Source organism: Ruditapes philippinarum, unplaced genomic scaffold (genome assembly GCF_026571515.1).
Source record: "Ruditapes philippinarum isolate M1 unplaced genomic scaffold, ASM2657151v2 ctg786_1_1_1_1, whole genome shotgun sequence".
Classification (NCBI taxonomy): Eukaryota; Metazoa; Mollusca; class Bivalvia; order Venerida; family Veneridae; genus Ruditapes; species Ruditapes philippinarum.
The window spans coordinates 116,401-138,678 of record NW_026858762.1 but is presented as its reverse complement, the minus strand read 5'-3'; the positions used below and the strand labels follow the sequence as shown (position 1 = coordinate 138,678).

General features: G+C 31.8%; 2 protein-coding genes across 3 annotated transcripts; both read right to left on the bottom strand.

The window, feature by feature from the left end:
• Window positions 1-6,210: 6,210 nt before the first annotated feature.
• LOC132754171 (complement C1q tumor necrosis factor-related protein 5-like) lies at window positions 6,211-9,221 on the bottom strand. Of its 2 annotated transcripts, none has more exons than XM_060744765.1 (2): window positions 8,836-9,221; window positions 6,211-7,795 (listed from the first exon to the last, which is right to left on the bottom strand). In XM_060744765.1, exons 1-2 carry the CDS (start codon window positions 8,957-8,959, stop codon window positions 7,254-7,256), a joined length of 666 nt encoding a protein of 221 aa, XP_060600748.1. In that variant the 5' UTR covers window positions 8,960-9,221; the 3' UTR covers window positions 6,211-7,253. The 2 variants fall into 2 exon arrangements, with proteins under 2 accessions (XP_060600748.1, XP_060600749.1); XM_060744766.1 differs by having other exon boundaries at window positions 6,211-7,796; window positions 8,843-9,220.
• Window positions 9,222-17,123: 7,902 nt separating this feature from the next.
• Window positions 17,124-22,053, bottom strand: LOC132754170 (intraflagellar transport protein 25 homolog). The gene is made up of 4 exons (XM_060744764.1): window positions 21,880-22,053; window positions 19,944-20,050; window positions 18,957-19,025; window positions 17,124-18,579 (listed from the first exon to the last, which is right to left on the bottom strand). The coding sequence occupies exons 1-4, from the start codon at window positions 21,969-21,971 to the stop codon at window positions 18,431-18,433; spliced, it is 417 nt and encodes a 138-aa protein (XP_060600747.1). The 5' UTR covers window positions 21,972-22,053; the 3' UTR covers window positions 17,124-18,430.
• Window positions 22,054-22,278: the final 225 nt, after the last annotated feature.

Genomic DNA, 22,278 nt, shown 5'->3' with positions numbered 1-22,278 from the left:
GGCTGTATTGCATATTTAATATCACAAATCAACTTTTGTATATATTAAAGATATACTGTGATCATCCTTGAGCAAGGAAATTAATTGAAATCTAAATATGTCTAATTTGAATAAAGGAGAAACCGCTCCATAATTCATTCTCGTATAGAGCAGCTGGGAGAACTTTAGTTTCGTAAATACGCCTTGAAGTCCATTTTCCCTATTCCACTGTTAGTTAAGCTAAAGAACGTTTTCCCAGGTTTATGAAGTTTTCACTTATATTTTTGCGAAGATTTATGCTATGTGTACAAAGAACGCCCAGATGGGTATATGAATTAGTTTCATTATAATTTAATTCCCATTTTCCATAGTCTTAATTAGGTTGCTACATTTATTATTAAAAACGCTGCGTTTTTTTTGTGTACTTAAAACATGTATCTGTAAGTTCATCGAGTCCTTTTTGACATTTGAAATGATGACCATATCTGAGGTTGGACTTTTACACATATCAATCATGTTCATTTATAAAGAAGATATAGAATTGTGGGCTACAACATTGTCCTTCATGTCCTTGGCGTGTACCTTGCAGCACGGGGAAGCGGTCGGAGACAAATCCATTTGATTTTACATACCTGTAACAGTTTTCGAGAAAGATTTAAATATTTGAAACAAAGATATATCAATACCACTTTTATACTGTTTTAGTAACAACACAAGAGCTTGACATTCTGTAAAAAATTGAAGAATATAAGCAAATAATTTAAAAAGTAAAGGCAAACATATCCCTCTTTACTATAAATAAACACAAGGAATACAACGCCTTTTACAGACTCGATACAATGTTTATCTAATTACACGCGTGGAAATCAATTTCGATATACAATACACTATTATACATTTTACAACAGCTGATATTTTAAATCAAAGCATTACATAATAATAAATTGCCTATATTTACTCAAATGTCAACAAAATATTTTGTCTGGCACTCCATGCGCAATGGTAACAATGAAGAAATCCAAGTGTGGACGCATTTAAAAAACATGTATACATTGGAGAATTATTGTCCATGGAATAGCATACACATTTGCGATGCAAAAATGCTGTCATCAAACAGCTATCTTTTTTGGAAGATTTAAATGAATGCCACCCATGCCACAAAATTTAACAGCCTATTTCAAAAACTAATTTTGTATCACATAACAATTTTCAAATTTTAATCTTCTGAATTGTTTTAAATTTTTTAACCTTTTTTCAGCAAATTAATCAATCGCAAATGTTGAAAAAGATTCTTTAAAATATTTATCAATCACAGTGAATAAGTAAAATGATGAAAATCTGACATTTATGTTCATATTAGTAAGAAATGATTAATAGTGCATGAATCCAAAATCGTATTTTATATTTAGGGACACAAGTTAACTGTTTTTTTTTTTAATTTGACAATTTGTCTAAGTTTATGGCATTAAAAATAAGTGATTGATTATATTAAAAAATATTCTAATAACAAGAGCTGTCACAGAAGACAGCGAAGCTCGACTAATTAAATACTTGACGCAATAAGGAAGACAAAACCAATTATGATATAAATATATTTCTTCTTATGACAAGAATTATAGTTGTTAAAATTTATACCAAGTTCAAGGGGGAATCATTCTGGAAATAATCTAGAGTTATGAACCTTGTCACACAACATGTGTGTAATGATAAGAAATATATATTTGAAGTTTGAAGTAGATACCTTAAAAAGGTAAAGAAGTTATATTTTTTCTTAAAGACAATATTAAGTTCAAAGGGAGATAAATGTGAAAATATTGCTTCAAGAGTTATGAACCTTGTCACATAAGATGTGTTTGCTGATAAGGAATATGTGTATGAAGTTTGAGGTAGATACCTTTAAAACTAAAGTTAGTAAAAAAAATATTTTTTAAGTAAATTTTGGTGCTAGAGTTATGAATCTTGTTACATAAGATGTAGTAAATGATAAGGAACATATATTTGAAGTGTGAAGTTGATCCCTCAAGAAATAAAGAAGTAACAGTAAAAATAACATTTCTACGGAAAATTTAAAGTTCAAGGGGAGATAAATCTGAATATATTGGTGCAAGAGTTATGACACTTGTCACATAAGATGTTGTTGATGATAAGGAACATACATTTGAAGTATGAAGTTGATCCCTTAAGAAATAAAGAAGTAACAGTAAAAACATTATTTTTAAGGAAAATTCTAAATTCAAGGGGAGATAAATCTGACAATATTGGTGCTAGAGTTATGAAAATTGTCACATAGGATGTGGTTGATGATAAGGAACATATATTTGAAGTTTGAAGTTGATGCCTTAAGAATTGAAAAACTTATAGTAAAAAATATTTTACTGCACCAAAACTTTAATCTGAAATCTGGACGCGGACGCCGAATCCGGGGCGAGTGGATCAGCTATCCATGTACTTCGAATAGTCAAACTTTAGTTGTTGTTTTATGTTTTATTCAATTTTATATTGCAAATAAACGCTTAAAAGGTGTCTGTTAGAAAATACGTCATTCATAAAAAAAATCCGAATTAAGTAAGTTCTTCTTTTAAAACCTCACGGTAATTAATATATTTTTGACAGTTGTCGGAAAAGTACTGTAAAAAGACTGAACTTTGATCATGTTTTACGGTTTACTTTGGTTTAACTTTCGTCATGTAATCTCAATATGAATATATGTGAGTACAGTATTTCACTATTGATAAAACTTCATTTTGATTGTAAACAATTTTATTAAAGCAACAACAACAACAACAAGTACAGACGGCCATCGTAACAATACCCGTTGATTAATCAAAAGTAAAACATAGACTTATAGAAACAATCGTTATAGACAAGACATAATTGTTATTTCCTACATTGTATATTACTAGATACTACAAAAAATATTGTCTTCCTTCATAAAAGAATAAAATCTGACGAGGTTATATATGTAATAATTTATAATTAACCAACATTTATGCAAGTATCTAAGTATCGGCCAAATTTAGAGTAATTTTCTATTTATTCGATTTCTCTTACATAACGATTTGTAAATTTTGTTAGAATATCAGTAAATGTTCTTTCCAGAAGATGAGTTTTGTCATCTTATCGAAACATATTTATCCAACAGGCTTATAAAAGTTCGTAAATTTCCAAATAGGCCGCTAGAGTATCAACTATAGCATGATTGATTGTCACACCCTATTATGATCCTTCCGAAGGAAGCTCATTTCGATGAATTGCACTCGTGATCAAAATGATGACAGAAAGCCGGGAGACAAAACCTGTTACTGGTTATAGAAACATAAACAAAATAAAAGAAGTCAATTCCTCGAGTACAGTGCCTGATGACTCTTATTATGATCTCGGACATGACTTTTACGTAATAGTTATAGAATATTAACGAGGACTTTACCGGCTGGTATCAGCGCATGGGGCGACAACAAGGGTCAATCATAGGAAATTAATCGAGACGGAACGTCGAGATTAATTTCCATGATTGACCCTTTTTGTCGCCCCATGCGCTGATACCAGCCGGTGAAGTCCGAGTTAATATTCTGTAACTGTTTTATCGCATGACCGCCACAACTTCTTTTGGAGATTTTCGATATTTCGTATTATCGCATGATTTAAACAAATGATAATTTTAGAGATACACATAGAAATACACCCATTCGGTGCCTCTGCTCCTTCGCTGGCAGAGATATAGTGAACCCCTAGAAAAATGAACAATCAAATTCGCTAAGCCCTAGCAGTTTACCTTATTTAGCGCCAAATTCTTGTCATTTTCAGTTTGCCCGTCGTGGGACAAGTATGGAGTTAGATAATAATGATTTTGTTTTATCGCAGGCTTTGGACTTGTTTGAAATGAGCACTACGTTTAATAGTGAAAACGTTACACAGGATGATTTGTTACTTTCACAGACATTAAGTGAAATTGAGCGTAGTGGTGTTTTTAATGACATAGGCCTACTGACAAGTAGTCAAATAGACACTTTTGAAAATGATGTACAACCGAACTATTTCGGCAACTTCCAATTGATTGACTTTGACCAGGATTTTAAGCAGGAAGAGAAACCCTTCAATAATGAAAAAAGAGAACGTTTTGGAGAAAGCGTGTCCGACTCTGACCTTGATGCGCTGGTTCAAGGTCAAAGAACACGGACCGTAACACGCAATGGGCTTACAATACATTTGAGGCGTGGAGAAAAACGAAGCCTGGAATACCAGTGTTGGAGGAATTGGACATTAATATCCATTTGTCGAGGTAAGTTCATGAATCTATTCTCAGTGTTAAATATTAATTTCTACCTCGATTTCAAATATAAATCTAGAAAATTCTCTACTTTATATTTCAGAGATATATTCGTAAATTTTATGTTGGGAGTAGTTGAAAAGTTTTATTTCGATTATATCAAGTAAAAGTCCACCTAATATAAGTGAATTCATAGATACAAAAGCAAAACAATACATTATTATATATATTTTATTAATAGGGTTGTAGAAACCAAAAGTACTAAATGACATCAAGTCGAATTTGATTAAAATTGTACATCAGTGGGGATTGTTTAATTAATTGTTTAATTAAAAAGTGTTGTTAGATATATTTTCAAACATAATTGTACCGAAACATTATTTTCCTTTGGATGTCAAAATATACATTCGTTTTACATAACACACACTGTTTCTGTTTACATCAAAAACCACGTGGTAGAACTACTTTCAATCCGTATTATTTCCGAAGTTATTATAGATAATAGTCAAGGACGTTCCGATTGTGATTCACTAACTGGCTCTTCGGTCAGTATCTCCTGTTAAACATTGTTTAAAGCTAAAAATTAAAAAATTGATCATTGTTTCAGATTTGTCGTCGAGGTCAGGAAGCAGAATGGCGATTACTTTCCCTCTACCATTTAGTATGTGGCCTTCTTAGAAAGCTGCGAGATTGTGGAACATCTGGTATGAACTTTTTGGACGAGAAAAATCCTGATTATGCAAGGTTTAGGAGTGTTCTTGTATGCACAGATGAAATTTCTAACGAATAGAAGGCGTCGTCGGCAAAAGACGGGAAAGCTCAGCCCATTTTAGAAGACGAAGAAAAAGTTATTTGGGAAAAGGGAATAATTTGGTAATAAAGAACGCTCTTTCTTTTAATCATCACACTGTTTTCTTCTATAACTGTACATAAAACTCTTCGGTTTTAAGGGGATATGACGAACACAGGAAATTTTGGAAAACTGATCAGTTTTTGAAATAGGTTTCAGATTCTAATGAAAAGGTTATAGTTTATAACAGGAAAGAACTCTAAAACGTATATTGGTGGCCTGAAACACCGGCCGTATTGAAACCTAAAGTTATAAAAACACTACAACAATCGGCAAAACATAGTGGATTACTATAATGACCAATTTTTGAAATCCTTTGGAGATGGAGCGTTTATATAAGAGACCAAATTCATTTCCCAGAAAGCCAGGAAAAGTGCGTTTTTCAAAATCAAGTTGTAGGCGTGAATAAACTATAAGGTTTTATGAAAGAAATATGTCAGTTCGCGGGAACTTAAAGGTGTTTACACTAATCACTCTGGAAAAAAGACTTGCGCAAACAAGTCTTTATCCGAACAAGAAATCATGAAAACGAACAGGCCATCGAAAATCCGTGGCCGGTGTCCGACGTTAAAATAAACCCACAAATTGAAATGTTTGGTAGACATTTCCAAATAAATTAAATCCGCCAGAATGGAATGCAAGGGAATAGGTCAAAAGCGAAATGTTGAATAAACCATCAACAGAAACGCTTCTACATGACGCAACTCACGCAAGTGATGACGAATCCAAAAACAACCAATCAACCGCTTTGAAACCCGGAAATTTGTTCCGGGGAGGACAACATGTTTATAATAACTGTATTTTTAAGTTTTGAAGAAGAAAAAAAAAGATAGACATGATTTGTAAATTTGATAAATAAAAATAAGTTCTTTCAATGTTTTCGGTTTTGCTTTGCTCTTTTTCAGGTATGCTCACTTTATCATTTGAAATAAAATTCAATTCAATTCAAATTTTATTGCATTTTTCGACAAAACTTTGCCTTTGGCAATACATACAAAACATACATAAATCACTTGAAATATGACATACATTCAATACATTCAATACAAATATACAATGTTCACATAAAAATGCAGAAACTATCAAATTTACAATTCTTGCATTTTTCTAAAACACTAGATCTTAATGCGAATGCTTTATCTAAAAATTTACATAGTTGCAATATTCTACTTTTATTTCCTGATGACATAATAGAATAGAACTTATTTAAGAGTGGAAAAGATCATGTTTTATAAAAGATTTTCTCAGTTCTGAATATAAGGGACAACATAATAAGAAGTGGTATTCTGATTCAACATTTTTATACGGGCATAATTTACACAATCTGTTATTTCTATCAGTTCTCATATATCTCCCTGTTTCTATTTCTAAGGAATGAGAACTTAAAATAATAAACTGGACATGCGCGAGAAAGTGTACTGATACCTCATTTAGAGCACCCCAAAGCGTACTGATACCTCATTTAGAGCACCCCAAAGTTTTCCAATACTGGAATTTAGAGAACGCCGATCTTCAAAGGAAAGTTGTGGCGGTCATGCGATAATTTTGGATTATAAAAACAAAACATAAGATATTAATAAAAAAACTAATAATATAAAGTTGAGTCATTAATCAGGACCGGCAACAGATAAATAAAATGATAAAAAGTAACAAAATGAAATATCATTTTCGCAAAACAGACAGAGAGACGGACAGACGGGTGGATGTGCCAATATTTAGGGTGGCATTTTTACAGCCTGGTTTATGAGGTTTCATTTTTTATATAAGATGAACGAGGACCTCAATCTGACAAAAACAAACAGTTACCCTGTATACAGCTCCTTATTAAATTTTGTGATATAATGATCCTTAAGAACAAACTACCAGAAGTACATCCCTTGGTGTTCTATTCACGTTGATTACTTTAGGGTGTGACAATGGATCACTTGTGGTCTTATCTAAATAGTCATGTAGGTGTGCCTCCTGTTAATAATATTTTAACAACGGTGAGCTTAGATAAAATGATAATATAGATAGCATGAAATTGCATGATTCCCTTACTGCAATCCCCAATACTGTCGTAAAAACACATTCGAAAACAACTATTGTCGTTATAAGTTTAAATGACAAACATATATCTGTTTACGGCTTACATTGACAATATGAATATCTTAACGCTTAAATGCTTCCGACATCTTGGTACAACAAAAATCCGGAGAAAGAAGAGTAAGGCTCCAGAGATGTCAGTGGGTTGTCACAATCCCCTAGATAAACTGTGTCGCCTCTTTCAAGTCGTACAACCATCGAGTTAGTCACAGCCGTACTTCCAATATCTGCAGAGATATTATTTACATCAACTTTAGGGCCGTCGTTAGGATCGACAAGTAATTCCAGCATAGTTTCTGTGTTTTTGTAAATAATACAATGTACCAGATCAACTTTTTCGGAATTCTCATATGCACGCTTTTTGATCAGAGAGGCAGTGAAATAATACACTCCGGGTTTACTACAAGAAAATGTCCCTGTGTCCGCGTTAAAATCTGTTCCTTCGTTGAAATGAATTTTAGCATAGTTGTGTAGTTTATTTTGAGATTCTGCTGGAGACACAGATCTTGAATCACTTACGGAGAATGCGTTCACGATAGGTCGACTGTTTCCAGATGTATTATCACGGACACATGTTGCTTCTGTTTGCTCTGGGCAATTTTCCCTTTTTCTGCCTACAAAATAAAGATACATGTTTATTCATGAGTTTTCATTTAAATTAAAAAATTATATTCAATCTACTTGCCATTTAAAAATATGATAAAACAATTAAAAGTCGTAAAGTAATTAGCATGTAAATTTTTAGTTGAAACTTAATTACTCTGGAACATTAGATTTGATTGAAATACAAATCAAATCAAAAATGTTTTATCAGTAATTTAAGATATGAGAGCACATAGAAGACAGATCAACAGGGAAGAGTAACTGTCATGGAACGCAGCCCTGTACTCCCGCCCTCAAGGTTCTGTAATGAAAATATCAAAGGGCTTTTAGGCAGATGAATAAAACTTTTTATAGGTGTCTCTAAAATCCAGGTTATGTTTAAAGTACCTTAATTGTTTTAGCAAGTAAAATAGGATAAATACCTTTTATAGAATGTATATGTTTTTTCTTATCTTTAAAGTTACATGCCTCCAAATGAGCCAAAATATTTTTTTTAAAAAATCAAAGTTGCGAAAAAAAGTTGTAAGATTTTAAGAAAAGTAGAAATATTTAAGATCCAAGCTAGATCGTATGTGCGATAAATGACTGATTTTTCAGTATTTATCACCATATTTCTACTGCCTGACTAACGCAGTAAGGGTTAATTTTGCAAAATTTGAGCTCTTGCAATTCACTTCACAATATTTTATTTGTAAATACATGTTTCGAATGTTTCATGATTTTTTTTATATCTAGGGGTGTGCTGCGTTGAGGTAAGAAGGGTTATAGATGATAAATAAAGATGCTATGGTGGCTGATGTGTGCCACTTTGTCGTATTGTCGTGTTTGGCATTGCGTAACATGGAGTGAAAATACGACATGGCAAATCAGCCACATCAAAATCGAAAGTAGGAAATTCTGGATTTATAAAGTATAATAAACGTTCCTGGTTAACAGAAATTGACGGTCTTAATACAAAAACATATCATATTGGCTTAAACTGTCAAAATGCCCATAACTGAATTTAATTTACTTGATTTAAATTTGAGACGTAAATAATATAAAAACTCACCATGCCCATGTACATGAGCAGATAACGAACGGTACTCGAGCTGTAACGTCTCCAGTTTTTGTATATAAAATATCATCTCTAAACTGAGACAAAGAACTAAAAATGACAATATATAGTATGTCATATTTATACATTAAATGTCTTAAAATGTGTAAAATAATTTCAAGATACAACACAACTCTAGCTAAAACCGAAAGTAGAATTAACCCGTATTAACTTTTAATACATATGCACTTTTAAGGACGTGTTAAACCAAGCATAACATATTGCTTTCGCGCTAGTTTACGACCGTGTCATTCGCACAGTAATCCTTCACAAACGACTACATATTGTTTATTTTAATATTTATTTATTTATTCCAGTCTCATCTATACACAACATTATATAAAATACATGAATATATAGCCATTCTGGGCTTAAACATCTAAAACATAATAGCACAAATGATAAAATCTTAAGATTTAACATAACCAGTGTTCAACCAGAATAAACACTGCTATTAAATATTAAGGACATACTATACTGATAATTAATTGAGTGACTTTGGTATGATAAGTTGGTTAATTTTAAAGTGATAGTATACTGCATGTTTCACCTTAAATGTTTGGAAATACCCTACCCATCTCTCTATATATAAATATAATTAAAACTGGCTGTATTTCATAGTTAATATATACTCTTGTATATGTTAAAGATATACTATGCTCATCCTTGAATAAAATATTTTAATCATGGAAGTTTATTGAAATCTATAAAATTCTTAATAAATATGTCAAATTTGAATAAAAGAATGAATAAACTAATATGGGAAGCTGCGCTGGTCCTTTCTTTTACCTGCTTACAAAATGTATTTGAAAGTGCTTATTTTATACAGAAACAATAGCATTAGAGTATACATAAATTATCTGGTATATCTTTAAAGCTAAAATTAATTAAGTAAACACCTGTGGTGTCCTTATATAATGAAGAGATTATGGGAAAGTGATTAGATATATTTATAGGGTTATTATACATTTGACTGTACAATACGGGAATATATTTGGACGAGTACACAGCTGAAAAAGTCTTAATGGACGAGCCGATATTGTACAGTCATATGTATAATAAACTTTTTATTATATATATTTGTTTAGTTTGAAATATCATTATCACCATCACCCACAACAAAACCACCACTGTCTAATATAATCATCCACATCCACCATTATCAGCAACAAAACCAGTAACACTATCATCACCACCATCAATATAATCACCAAAACCACCACAACTAACACCATCATCAATAATAGCCCTGTGACCCCTGTCAAATTTTTTTAGAAGAAAACGTAATGATTCATGAATGGTTTTGTTGTACACATACATTTATGATTTGACTGATACAACGAATACTTTTTAGACGTTATTTTTATTTATCATTTACTGTGAGTTCAAGAAAATGACAGTTAAAATTGTCTATACAAATTATACATTGTAACAACTTACGTTTATCTTAAATATCTGTTTGATTAACATCATAATGTTAAATAATAAATGTTGACACGTGCAGAAAATATGTGCACGTTTTGTTTTTAAACAAAACGAAGAATTTTAAAAAGTTTCCGAAATTCCTCTCAATTAGTATGTTTTAACTGCCTGATAAACATAACAGTCAATAAATTAAATTAAAATTTTCAACAACGTTGAACAGTTCTGTACGAAAATATCAAGTAATTTTTTAATTTTTAAAACATGTGATCTCTAAGTCAACGAAATACAGAATGACCAAAATGTTGTCAGGAAATAAATGGACAAAAATATTTACCGCCAAAATCAGAAGCGACCAATAAAAAGATGTTTATGGCTGACGTAAACAATAAACAAAGTTCGACTAAGAAAAAAACATTGAAAAGGTCAACTTCATACAACCTTATAATTAAGCTATTTTTAAATCAAAATAATCCAGTTTGATTAGTTAACATCATAATTATTTAGTGTCCAGCTTTATTTGTCATCCAATGAAAACGCTGTATTTCTTAAAAATTATGTGTGTTAATTTTCATAGAAGAAAAAAAGTCGATACTATATTGAAATCCGTTCATAGTCGCCTTCTATTTTTCATAGTGCTTCATAGTACTGCGTTGTGACGTAATCAAGGGCCAAATAAAGCTTGACACTAAATATGTTAGTGTTCATCCTTAGCTGTTCTACAGAAATTAGAAACATTCTCCTGTCGCTATCGCTCCCGTCGACGTTTCTAATTTCTGTAGAACAGCACGGATGAACACTAACATATACATAACAGTTAATTCGAAAAATATCACATTGACACTCCTTATCTCAATTATCACATTAACATAAGTGTCCAGCTTTATTTGTCATCCAATGAAAACGCTGTATTTCTTAAAAAATATCTGCGTTAATTTCCATAGAAGAACAAAAACCGATAGATCTACAATATCGACGACTTCTATTTTTCATAGTTCTTCATAAAACCGCATAGTGGCGTAATAAAGTAAATAAGAATGAGGCCAAATAAAGCTTGACACTACTGTTGAAGTTAATTTATTTCGGAACCGTTGTAAACATAACATGGATCAGTGCACTTCAGAAAAGGTAAGTCATGTGTGTATGGGTAGTATTGTACTTTTTGTTAGTCATACTATTTGCAGTGAGACATTGTAGTGTAGTGGTAGCGCGCTGGTCTTCTCAGCATTTCCTTTTTTTAATACTATGTATATGTTAGTGTTCATCCGTGCTATTCTACAGAAATTAGAAACTTCGACGGGAGCGATAGCGACAGGAGAATGTTTCTAATTTCTGTAGAACAGCAAAGGATGAACACTAACATATTTAGTGTCAAGCTTTATTTGGCCCTTCATTACGTCACTACGCGGTACTATATGAAGCACTATGAAAAATAGAAGGCGACTATGAACGGATTTCAATATAGTATCGACTTTTTTTCTTCTATGAAAATTAACACACATAATATTTAAGAAATGAAGTGTTTTCATTGGATGACAAATAAAGCTGGACACTAAATTTCTTTCAATACAAGGGTACTTCTCAAATTGTGTCATGCATATAAATAACAAGATAAACAGACCGTCTCGAAAAGACGAAACTAATAGTATCTTATAAGTAAAAGTTATAATAAGAATCAATCATTTCAGCCAAATACGAAATCTCATGTTTAATACAATTCAATTGAGCTTTTGTGCTACAAGTGACATTTGGTTTGGTTGAGTTGTATGTTATGGCGCTGTTAGAGGGACTCATCACACTTAGTACTCTACTACGTTAGAAACTTGTAATTGCAAAAGTGTTAAGGTGCATTGTCTATTACCACGACGGTGTGTGCTGGAAGATTAGGGATTAGCTTTAAATTTGATAAAACTACTTAATGAAAACCTCGCCATTCATTTCTCCGTGGTAATCACCTATTGAGGTACAATGTACTCTCTTGGCACAGGAGACGAACAGGCCAGCGGCAGTGCGATTGAGAGTGCCACTGAGGTTGAAGGCATTGTTTGAATTGTTGAATTGTTACTTATTATATATGCTATAGCATTCTTGTGAATAAAAACTTGGAAAATATCTATACAGGTATCTAAAATAGAAAGTAAAAAAATAAATAATAAAATGCAAAATGTATATGTTCGTGAAGTTGGCAGCCCAGCAGCCTAGCAGCCTGAAGTTGGCAGCCTAGCAGCCTAGCAGCCTGGCAGCCTAAAGAAAACTAAGAATAGTACAAACATATACATTAGTAGCACTTCTTTAGATCATTCAACGACTTTTTCAATATCGTGACCTTTATTTTTTTAAGATGTTGAACTTTATCTTAACATAATCTTTTCATTCTGACGCTTCGAAATTTTGTGAAGTTAGCAGACTAGCAGGATAGTACAAACATGAAAACCGTCGGAAATGAATCGGCAGCAAATACTAAGACCATTCGTCTAATTTCAGTATCGCGTACTTCATTTTTTTTAAATAATTAAATTAGTTAAATTTAAATATTGAACTTTGTTTTTTGTTGTTTTTCTTTTCTTTTTTTTTTTGACACTTCAAAATTTGTGAAGTTAGCAGCCTAACAGCCTGGCAGCCTAGCAGCCTAAAGAAAACTAAGGATAATACAAACATGAAAACCGTCGGATATGAATTGGTAGCACATACTTAGACTATTCAAAGTCTTATTTCAGTATGGCGATCTTTATTTTTTAAATATTGAACTTTGTTTTTTTTTTTGTTTTTTTTTGACACTTCGAATTTTGTGAAGTTAGCAGCCTAGCAGCCTGGCAGCCTAGCAGCTTAAAGAAAACTAAGGATAATACAAACATGCAAACCGTCGGAAATGAATTGGTAGCACATACTTAGACCATTCCACGTCTTATTTCAGTATCGCGATCTTTATTTTTTAAATATTGAACTTTTTTTGTTTGTTTTTTTTTGTTTTGTTTTTTTGACACTTCGAAATTTGTGAAGTTAGCAGCCTGGCAGCCTAGCAGCCTTATGAAAACTAAGGATAATACAAACATGAAAACCGTCGGAAATGAATCGGAAGCACACATTTAGTCCATTCCACGTCTTATTTCAGTATCGCGATCTTTATTTTTTTAAATATTGAACTGTGTTGTTGTTTTTTTTTGACACTTCGAAATTTGTGAAGTTAGCAGCCTGGCAGCCTAACAGCCTAGCAGCCTGGCAGCCTAGCATCCTAAAGAAAACTAAGGATAATACAAACATGAACACCGTCAGAAATGAATCGGTAGTACATACTTAGACCATTCCATGTCTTATTTCAGTATCGCGATTTTTATTTTTTTTAAATTATTGAACTTTGTTTGTTTTTTTGTTTTTTTGTTGTTTTTTTTTTTTTTTGTTTTTTTTTTTTTTCTTTTCCAGGCAGGTACACTGTCTCCGATCAATTGCAACTTTTCGGCCCTTTGATATTATTATAGATAATAGCCGAGGACGTTCCGATTGGTCCCCGATAGACTGGACTCTGTCGAGTATGTCTCATGTGTCCTACTGGGCTATATTTTTTAGAGTTTTTCTCAAAGTTTACTGTACTTCACGCACTTTCATATTTAGATGAAGATCTGCGCATCTTCATAATTATATAGACGAAGAGGTGAAGATTGATTGCGAAATAGTATGAATAATAAAAGAAATGCATTTCGAAATAGCCTATAGAAACTTTCTAACATTAAGTTTAAATTAAATTCCTTTAGCGGCAAACATTCACGAATTCGAAAACCTAGCTAAACGCCGTTTTCCGGTACTTTCTTTACATACTTGTGGGAATCCGCTAATGGAGTGTAATAACGAATTCTTCGTTTTTGGTCGTTATTGAATTAACAGATACTACTATGTAGGAAAATAATAAATTATCATTGTAGGTATAATTCTATACAAAAATAAAGTAAAATACACAAGTTTAATCACAAAACATCTCTCGTTATTTATTTTGGAAGATGCCACAACGACTTTTTTAATTTCATTGAATTTCATTATAAAGAATTCAATTTTTATAAAAATTTGCAATAAATGTTAAAAAAACATTGATAATTTTCAAACACGTGAAACTTTTTCACCTTACACGGCGAAATAATGATAGAAAAGTAAAAATGTAACAGTGCGTACGTACTTCATTTGGTGTAATTCCCCAGAGGTAAACCCGTAACATACCGGAAAACGGTGACGAATAAGTCTATAAACTGGAGTCAGAGTAAAGGAATCACATATTCATATATGGAGCAATCACCTTTTAAACATCTTTAATAGATCCATGAAAACAACATGTATTTAATAAATTGGCGAGTTGGATGTGGCAACTATTGATCAAATGGGTATTGCTCTTAAGTTCAGATAATCTTTATGTTCATTTATGTGTTCCATTGTATATCTCTTTACATTTCAACACATTTTCTATCTTTACAGACCTAAAATAAATATGCGTTGAACAACATCAACTTCATTATAAACATATATACATACAAAATAGCATTTCATAAATAACTCACATGACATCACTTATTGTGCATAGACAGCGACATTATTAGCCGAGAAAATGTTCTAAGACTAAGACTAATTCCTACGTTATTCGAAAACATGTTTAATTCCGCAAATTTCGAAGCGTCACAATGAAAAATAAAATAAAGTTCAATATTTAAAAAAAATAAAGATCGCGATACTGAAATAAGACGTGGAATGGTCCAAGTATGTGCTACCGATTCATTTCCGACTGTTTCCATGATTGTATTATCCTTAGTTTTCTTTAGGCTGCTAGGCTGATAGGCTGCCAGGCTGTTAGGCTGCTATCTTCACAAATTTCGAAGTGTAAAAAAAAAACAAAAAAAAACACAGTTCAATATTTAAAATAATAAAGATCGTTATATTAAAAAAGACGTGGAATTGTCTAAATATGTGCTACCGATTCATATCCGACGGTTTTCATGTTTGTATTATCCTAAGTTTTCTTTAGGCTGTAAGGCTGCCAGGCTGTTAGGTTGCTAGGCTGCCAGGCTGCTAGGCTGTTAGGCTGTCATGCTGCCAGGCTGCTAGGCTGCTAACTTCACAAAATTCGAAGTGTCAAAATAAAAAAAAACAACAACAAAGTTTATTATTTAAAAAAAATGAAGTACGCGATACTGAAATAAGACGTGGAATGGTCTAAGTATTTGCTACCGATTTATTTCCGACGGTTTTCATGTTTGTACTATCCTGCTAGACTGCTGACTTCACAAATTTCGAAGCGTCAGAATGAAAAATTTATGTTAAGATAAAGTTCAAGATCTTAAAAAAATAAAGATCACGATATTGAAAAAGGCGTGGAATGATCTAAAGAAGTGCTACTAATGTATTTCCGACGCTTTCATTTTTGTACTATTCTTAGTTTTCTTTAGGCTGCTAGGCTTCCAGGCTGCTAGACTGCTAGGCTGCCAGGCTGCTAGGCTGCCAACTTCAGGCTGCTAGGCTGCTGGGCTGCTAGGCTGCCAACTTCAGGCTGCTAAGCTGCTAGGCTGCCAACTTCACGAACATAAAATGTATAACCCCCTTCTGCGTTACACTATCACTATCTACACTATCAAGCCAGATAATATTCAACCACCTGTTTTTCTGGTAACGTGGTTTCGTGTATGGCTTTTTTCCTGCCACCCCTATGTACTTTTAAATATAAGATTTCCCATTCTCGATCATATTTGAATCGACAGTAAGTATGTCAGTATTCATCCTTAGCTGTTCTACAGAAATTAGAAACATTCTCCTGTCGCTATAGCTCCTGTCGAAGTTTCTAATTTCTGTAGAACAGCTCGGATGAACACTAACATATACATAGTATAACATTTAGCGTGTCTCAACGCTATGTTAATTATAACGCAAATGACGTCACGTCAAAATATATGCATGGTCGTTTAGTGCGCATGTACCAAACCGTCAAATATGAAAATATATTTTTTGGATCCAATACGGGAATATATTGGACGGTCACGAGGTACAAATGCCAATTGACGATTGGTTAGATTTATTTGATATATAATAATTTTAAATAACTTTAGCCAAGAAGTAAGAACGGGCATCTTTTTAAAGCATTGTTATAGAAGTTTGTTGCTTAATCAATATAACAAAGAACGTACGTATCACTCAAAACATGTTGTACAGTTTATAAGCTTTTGTTACCTCCCTTTCACCATAAAGGCGTTAATACGTATGTAGAACAAGTTCACAAATAGATAATTCATGTTTACCCTAATGTTACAGTTATCTCGTTCACTAATTAGATGACTTTCTAATAAACATGTTATCAGAAGACCAAATGAGCTTCTCTGTTTCATTATGGGTGTTGCCTGTGTCCTCATTACATTTTATCTAGTATGCATATCTTTTGGGATAGTTGATTTTACCAGTCAAGTTTTAAGAAGTTTATTTTATAATTTCACTCCAACGTTTCTTAAATCTCTGTACTGTAGACGTTGATGATTTATAAAACTGATAATGTACAAATTTTGTTTTTGTTTTTTTATATATTACTTTTTACTTCCTTCACATCATATTAACTGTAATTTAGGGTCCAATTATTGAATTTTGCTTAAATTGTCAAAACTTTTACTGATGTGATTCATTCTTGGACAAAAAAGCAGTTATGACAAAACCGGCATGATGATAACTTCCAATGTGACCTTGACCTTCAATGACATAATAACTGTCATATAAAATTTCAAGTTCCAGAAATAGAGTTTTGGTTATTTAATACATGTAAGTTTTCAAGCAATTGTTTTTTGATGAACAAGACAAACTCTGACAATTTTTACAATATTTTATTTGGACGGAATGTTAACACGAGTTTGATAATAATAATTTAGCATGTCAACAGTAATATGAAAATCTAAATAACTGATTTAATTAACTGTTCATATCCTTACCTCTAACTAATACAAAGTATGTCTGGGTTTATTTTGTTTTAAAATAAATATCAACGTCAAAATAAATACAACATTACATTGTTCAACACAAAAGTTGTCACACAATCAGTATTATCTCAATTAAGTTTATATTTTGTTTTATTGTAATTCTTAACTAACATTTAATTACACATAGCTTTCTAGTCATCAATAAGTTATAGAAAAAAATCACAAAGAATACTTTTCAGATTTGAAAAGATGTATCAGAATATAGGATAAAAACAAATTACTAAGTTTTCTTCAATGGCAGTTTTTCAGTACATAAAAATAAAAACAACAATACAAGTATTATATAAATGCTCACTGATGAGAAGCAATTTAGCTTTATAAATGATATACAGTGGAATATATCATTAACAATGTTATATGGCTAATCCCCTCGCCTGAAAGAAGTTTCTTGAAGTTTGTACTTTTGTACATTTAACTTGGTGAGAGGAAATCCTAGTTACGGTCATACTGATAATCTGTGTATGGTATAGACATGACATCAAAAACACAATCTTTATTCACAAGGAACATGAATGTGATCAACTGTTGTATCATCAATAAATTATTGTTCTTGTGCAATGCATCTTTTATTAATGTGCTATGCCAGTGTATTAAACTGGAAAAAAAATCCCTGATGTACTTTTGGAGTTATGCTCTGGACAAAACTTTAAAAGTAAATTTGATAAAAGGGAATAACTCTAAAAGCATGCAAAATAGATTAACAGTTCTTGCACAGTGCACTTCCTACCAATGTGCTATGTCAGTGGTTTAAGTTTCAAGAAAATCCCTTACTACAAAAGTTAAGTTTTTTAAGTAAATCTATAAAGGCGAATAACTCATGTAGAACTATTGTTCTTGCACAGTGCACTTTCTACCACTGTGTCAGTGTATGAAATTTGAAGAAAAATGATCAAGGCATTTTGAAGTTAGACCCTGGACAAAATTTGGACAGACACACGGACAGAGACTTTTTCTAATATCCCCTTCACATTTGGCGAGGGGATTGAAAATTAACCAAGTGAAGCATTTCATTTATAATAGCTTAAAGTTGAAGACTTGAACATCAACTTGTAAAATAAATCAGCTATAATATTTTCACATACATGTAACATGAGGAGATTTTACAATTATTCTGTGATGGTATTATAATATTGAGTTAACTATCCATGTAGGGCGTTCCCAGAAATATTGAGTTTGTGAACAGCACAGAAATGATCATAACCAGAATCTATGATAAACCTCAGATAGGTGGCTTGTGTTTTAATATCTATATCTTCATGTTGTAGCTGTCCGTCTGTCTGTGGAAGGTCTGAAATATAAATGTTAACACATTTAAAACAAGAATGCCATTCAATCTTCACAGTATATCATAAACAAAATCACTGTACCCTGTCTTGTGAGCCTATATATAATTCAATGTGTACCCTGTCTTGCGAGTAAAAGTACATGTTACTTCTGATCTCTGTACCCTACTTGGGGAGCCTTTATATTTTCACTTGTACCTTACTTGTGTAAACAGGAGGTAGACTTGTTTATACACTGTGATCTTGTTAAATTAACAAAAATCATCAAAGCAAAATATATTAACAATTTACCAAATTGTGTGAAGTACAGAAAAACACTTTATCTAGATACATTTTTTTCCAAGAAAGTTAAAATGAGAATGTTATATAAAGATGATGTTACCTCGATCAACAAGCGGCTCAAATGATGTAGGATCCTGTGATGTACATTTCTCTACCTGTATATGTCGTACTGTAATACAAGATAATCTAGTATCTTAATAACATAAACACTGTAACAATTATTACTTTATTTGATCAATATCAAATGTACAGCAATCAGTTGATGTCTTGTTCATATCTCAATCTTCAAGTTAACAGTAATAGACATGCAACTGTGTTACAATTTGATAAATTTACTGCATAATATAATTATACTAAATCACCATTGACTGCACTTACATTTTATTCTATACTTATTTGTCAAACACTATTTATTTCAAGACACCATGTCTATTTCATGAAGTCTGCATGTTTAGCTTAATAGTGAGAGCATCAGATTTGTAATCCTAGGATCACTGGTTTGATATTTGGACAAGTGGCAATGGATTTTGGACATTAAGTGTAATGGCCATTTTTCTCCTCTTACTGCTGATTCAGAAATCATGTGGGATTTTAGTAGTTAGACACTTGCAGAGAAATTGTTAATTACTGGAACGTAATCCAGATAAGCTGGTTAGGTGAACAGTACACTGAGATATGATCAAACAAAACATGTTAAAATAACCACAAGATTCAGACAAGCAAACAGTATTTCAAGAATTTTCTTTCAGACCAAATGAGGATTTTTCCAAACTAATCCCCTAGTACAAACTTTTACCATTATAGCTTCACAGTGCACTACCATTTACAATAATTAAATGGTCAACCTATTGCTCTTATTTTAGAATCTGTAACTGTAAAAGTTTGTTTGTACCTTTGTACCCCCCCCCCCCTCCCAATAAGCTAGGAAACCCCAAAATAAGTCAAAGAATGGTTATTACCAAATAAAATTATAAATATGCTATGCTCAAGTGGTAAATGTTACTGGAAAATACAGGAACTGGCTGCTTCAATTGTTAGACTCATTGTATGATATACATGTATATACATGTGTGATATTTTCACTTACTATTATAACTGGACAAGTTAACCCTCTGTATGTCCATCATATGTCCAAATCCCATGATAAATTCTTGTGGATATAACCCTGTTGATGTCCAGAATGTTTCTTCACTCCTGAAATATAAAAAGAACACTTTCTGTATTAAAGTAAATCTGGTACTTATATAATCTTACTACAAAGATAAACAGGGTTAATATTAGGGTAATACAAGCATCATTATTTCCCACCAAAATGAGTTGTCTCAAATCACTAAGGGAAGTACACATATACACTAATTAACATACAGTACTATAACAATAAATCAGCACAGAGATTAAATTCTTAACTCTTAACATAAACAAAACAATATTTTCATATGAAACAATGTACATGTATATGAATAGACAAATGTGATTGCTTGTGATTTTTTTAAATTTAGGTCAAACATAGGTTATTTAGTTCTACGAGTTTCTGCCTACTTATTCAACTTTATTTATCTACTTTATCATAAATAGAAAAAAGTCAGGAAATCACCCCTATTAATAAAAAAAAATAAAATAATAATTATTAAAAGTCAAAATCATGTGATATTGTTTTCTTTACTGTTCATACAGATTAATATGTATCTTCTCAGATTTGTAACTTGTATGTTAGTAAATATGTTTTATGTTTCTGTAATTGCCGGCATATAGCTTATTAGCTAATGTTTCTTTTAATTTGTATACAAACTTAAATTAAAGTTGTAACGGTCAATGTTTATTGTAACAATAATTGTATCCGACTAAAAATAAAATTTACGTGACTTGACTTGAATCTTGTAATCATATTAGTCATTATCAAATATAAGTCAGATACATGTAAAAATACAAAAAAAAGTGAAATTTTCAGTATCATTTTGTGTTGCCGTTGCGCTGGTAAAGAGTCAACTCGGCCTTATACCAACTCGGCAAGGGTCAACTCGGCACAGGTCAACTCGGCCCTCTTTAAAAAAAACAACATTAAATGTATTAACTTTTTTTCAATTACTTGGATGTTGTCAAGGCCAAAAGATGTTATCAAATTGACGACAAATAAGAGATATCTTGTTTATAAATATATAATTGTACATATTACTTCTGCAGAAATAAAGTATATTATATTTAGAAGAAATTCATTATGTTTTTTCTTGCAGATTCATTAAAAATTGATTTAATACAAATGTGTTTCCTTTGATACTTTTTGTTTGTTTAGTAATCTTCAATAAAATATGAAATAAAAACGCGTTTATTTATTATCATAAGTTTCTACTTATTTGCAGGCGGTCATTTATCAAATTTGAATGATTGTGTCAAACATAATTATCACCTGATTAATCGGCACCTTTCCCTGAACATACACATGGTTGATTGGTAATAATAGCATATGTTAATAATTTAAGAAAACATCTTTCCATGTTTGTGAATTAGTCCATATATAAATTATTCCGACAATATTGAGTCATAAAACAAATCAACATATTAATATATAAAAATGAAAAGTTGGCCGAGTTGACCCGTGCCGAGTTGGAAAAGGGCCGAGTACGTTTTAGGGCCGAGCTGACTCCGATTCTTTGCATTATCTTAATGTAACCCAATGAGAAATGTTAACTTTTCGGCTCAGCAATAATTGCCGATGTATTCTAATTGAAAACAGAAGTGGTGCATGAAATACTGAATAACATTTTAAAACGAAAAATGTAAAAATATTTTTAAAAAAATTAAATATTTGATGTGTCATGTTAAACAGTGCTACTCATTAGCCAATTACCTGGCCATCTTTTGCTTCTGTTAAACTTTGGAAATTAAAAAAAAATATAGTGATTAAGTATTTTGAATGGAAGTCAAAAATTCTACTTTGTTGTTTTTTTTTCAACTGTTCAATGAATTTTGAAATTTTAATAATTTCTGAGAAATTCACAAAAATGAAATAAATTATGCTACTTTACCCGTCGATCATGTTTTCTGGAGGGTGTTTTTGATCATTTGATGTTGCTAAAACAATACTAGCTCCTCCACCTCTATGTCCAACGTCAAACATTTTTATTTTGGAAAATTGTTTTCCTTGAGAACGAAATATGCAATCTGAATTAGTAAAACGCTTATTACGAAACTAATATGGCAAGCGTCTAAAAGTAAATTTATGTTCCTCATAAAAAATGCAGGTCATAGTTTTCACTTTATATTCGATCATAAGCCACTATATTTATGTGACGGAGCCGATAAGACTTTCTATCATGTTTTAAAGATTAAATTCGTTTGAAATGATTTAATTTGAGGATTTTCAAATAAGAATTCTAATACATAATAAAAATCGTACATGTTCAAAGTTTATAACATAGAACTGT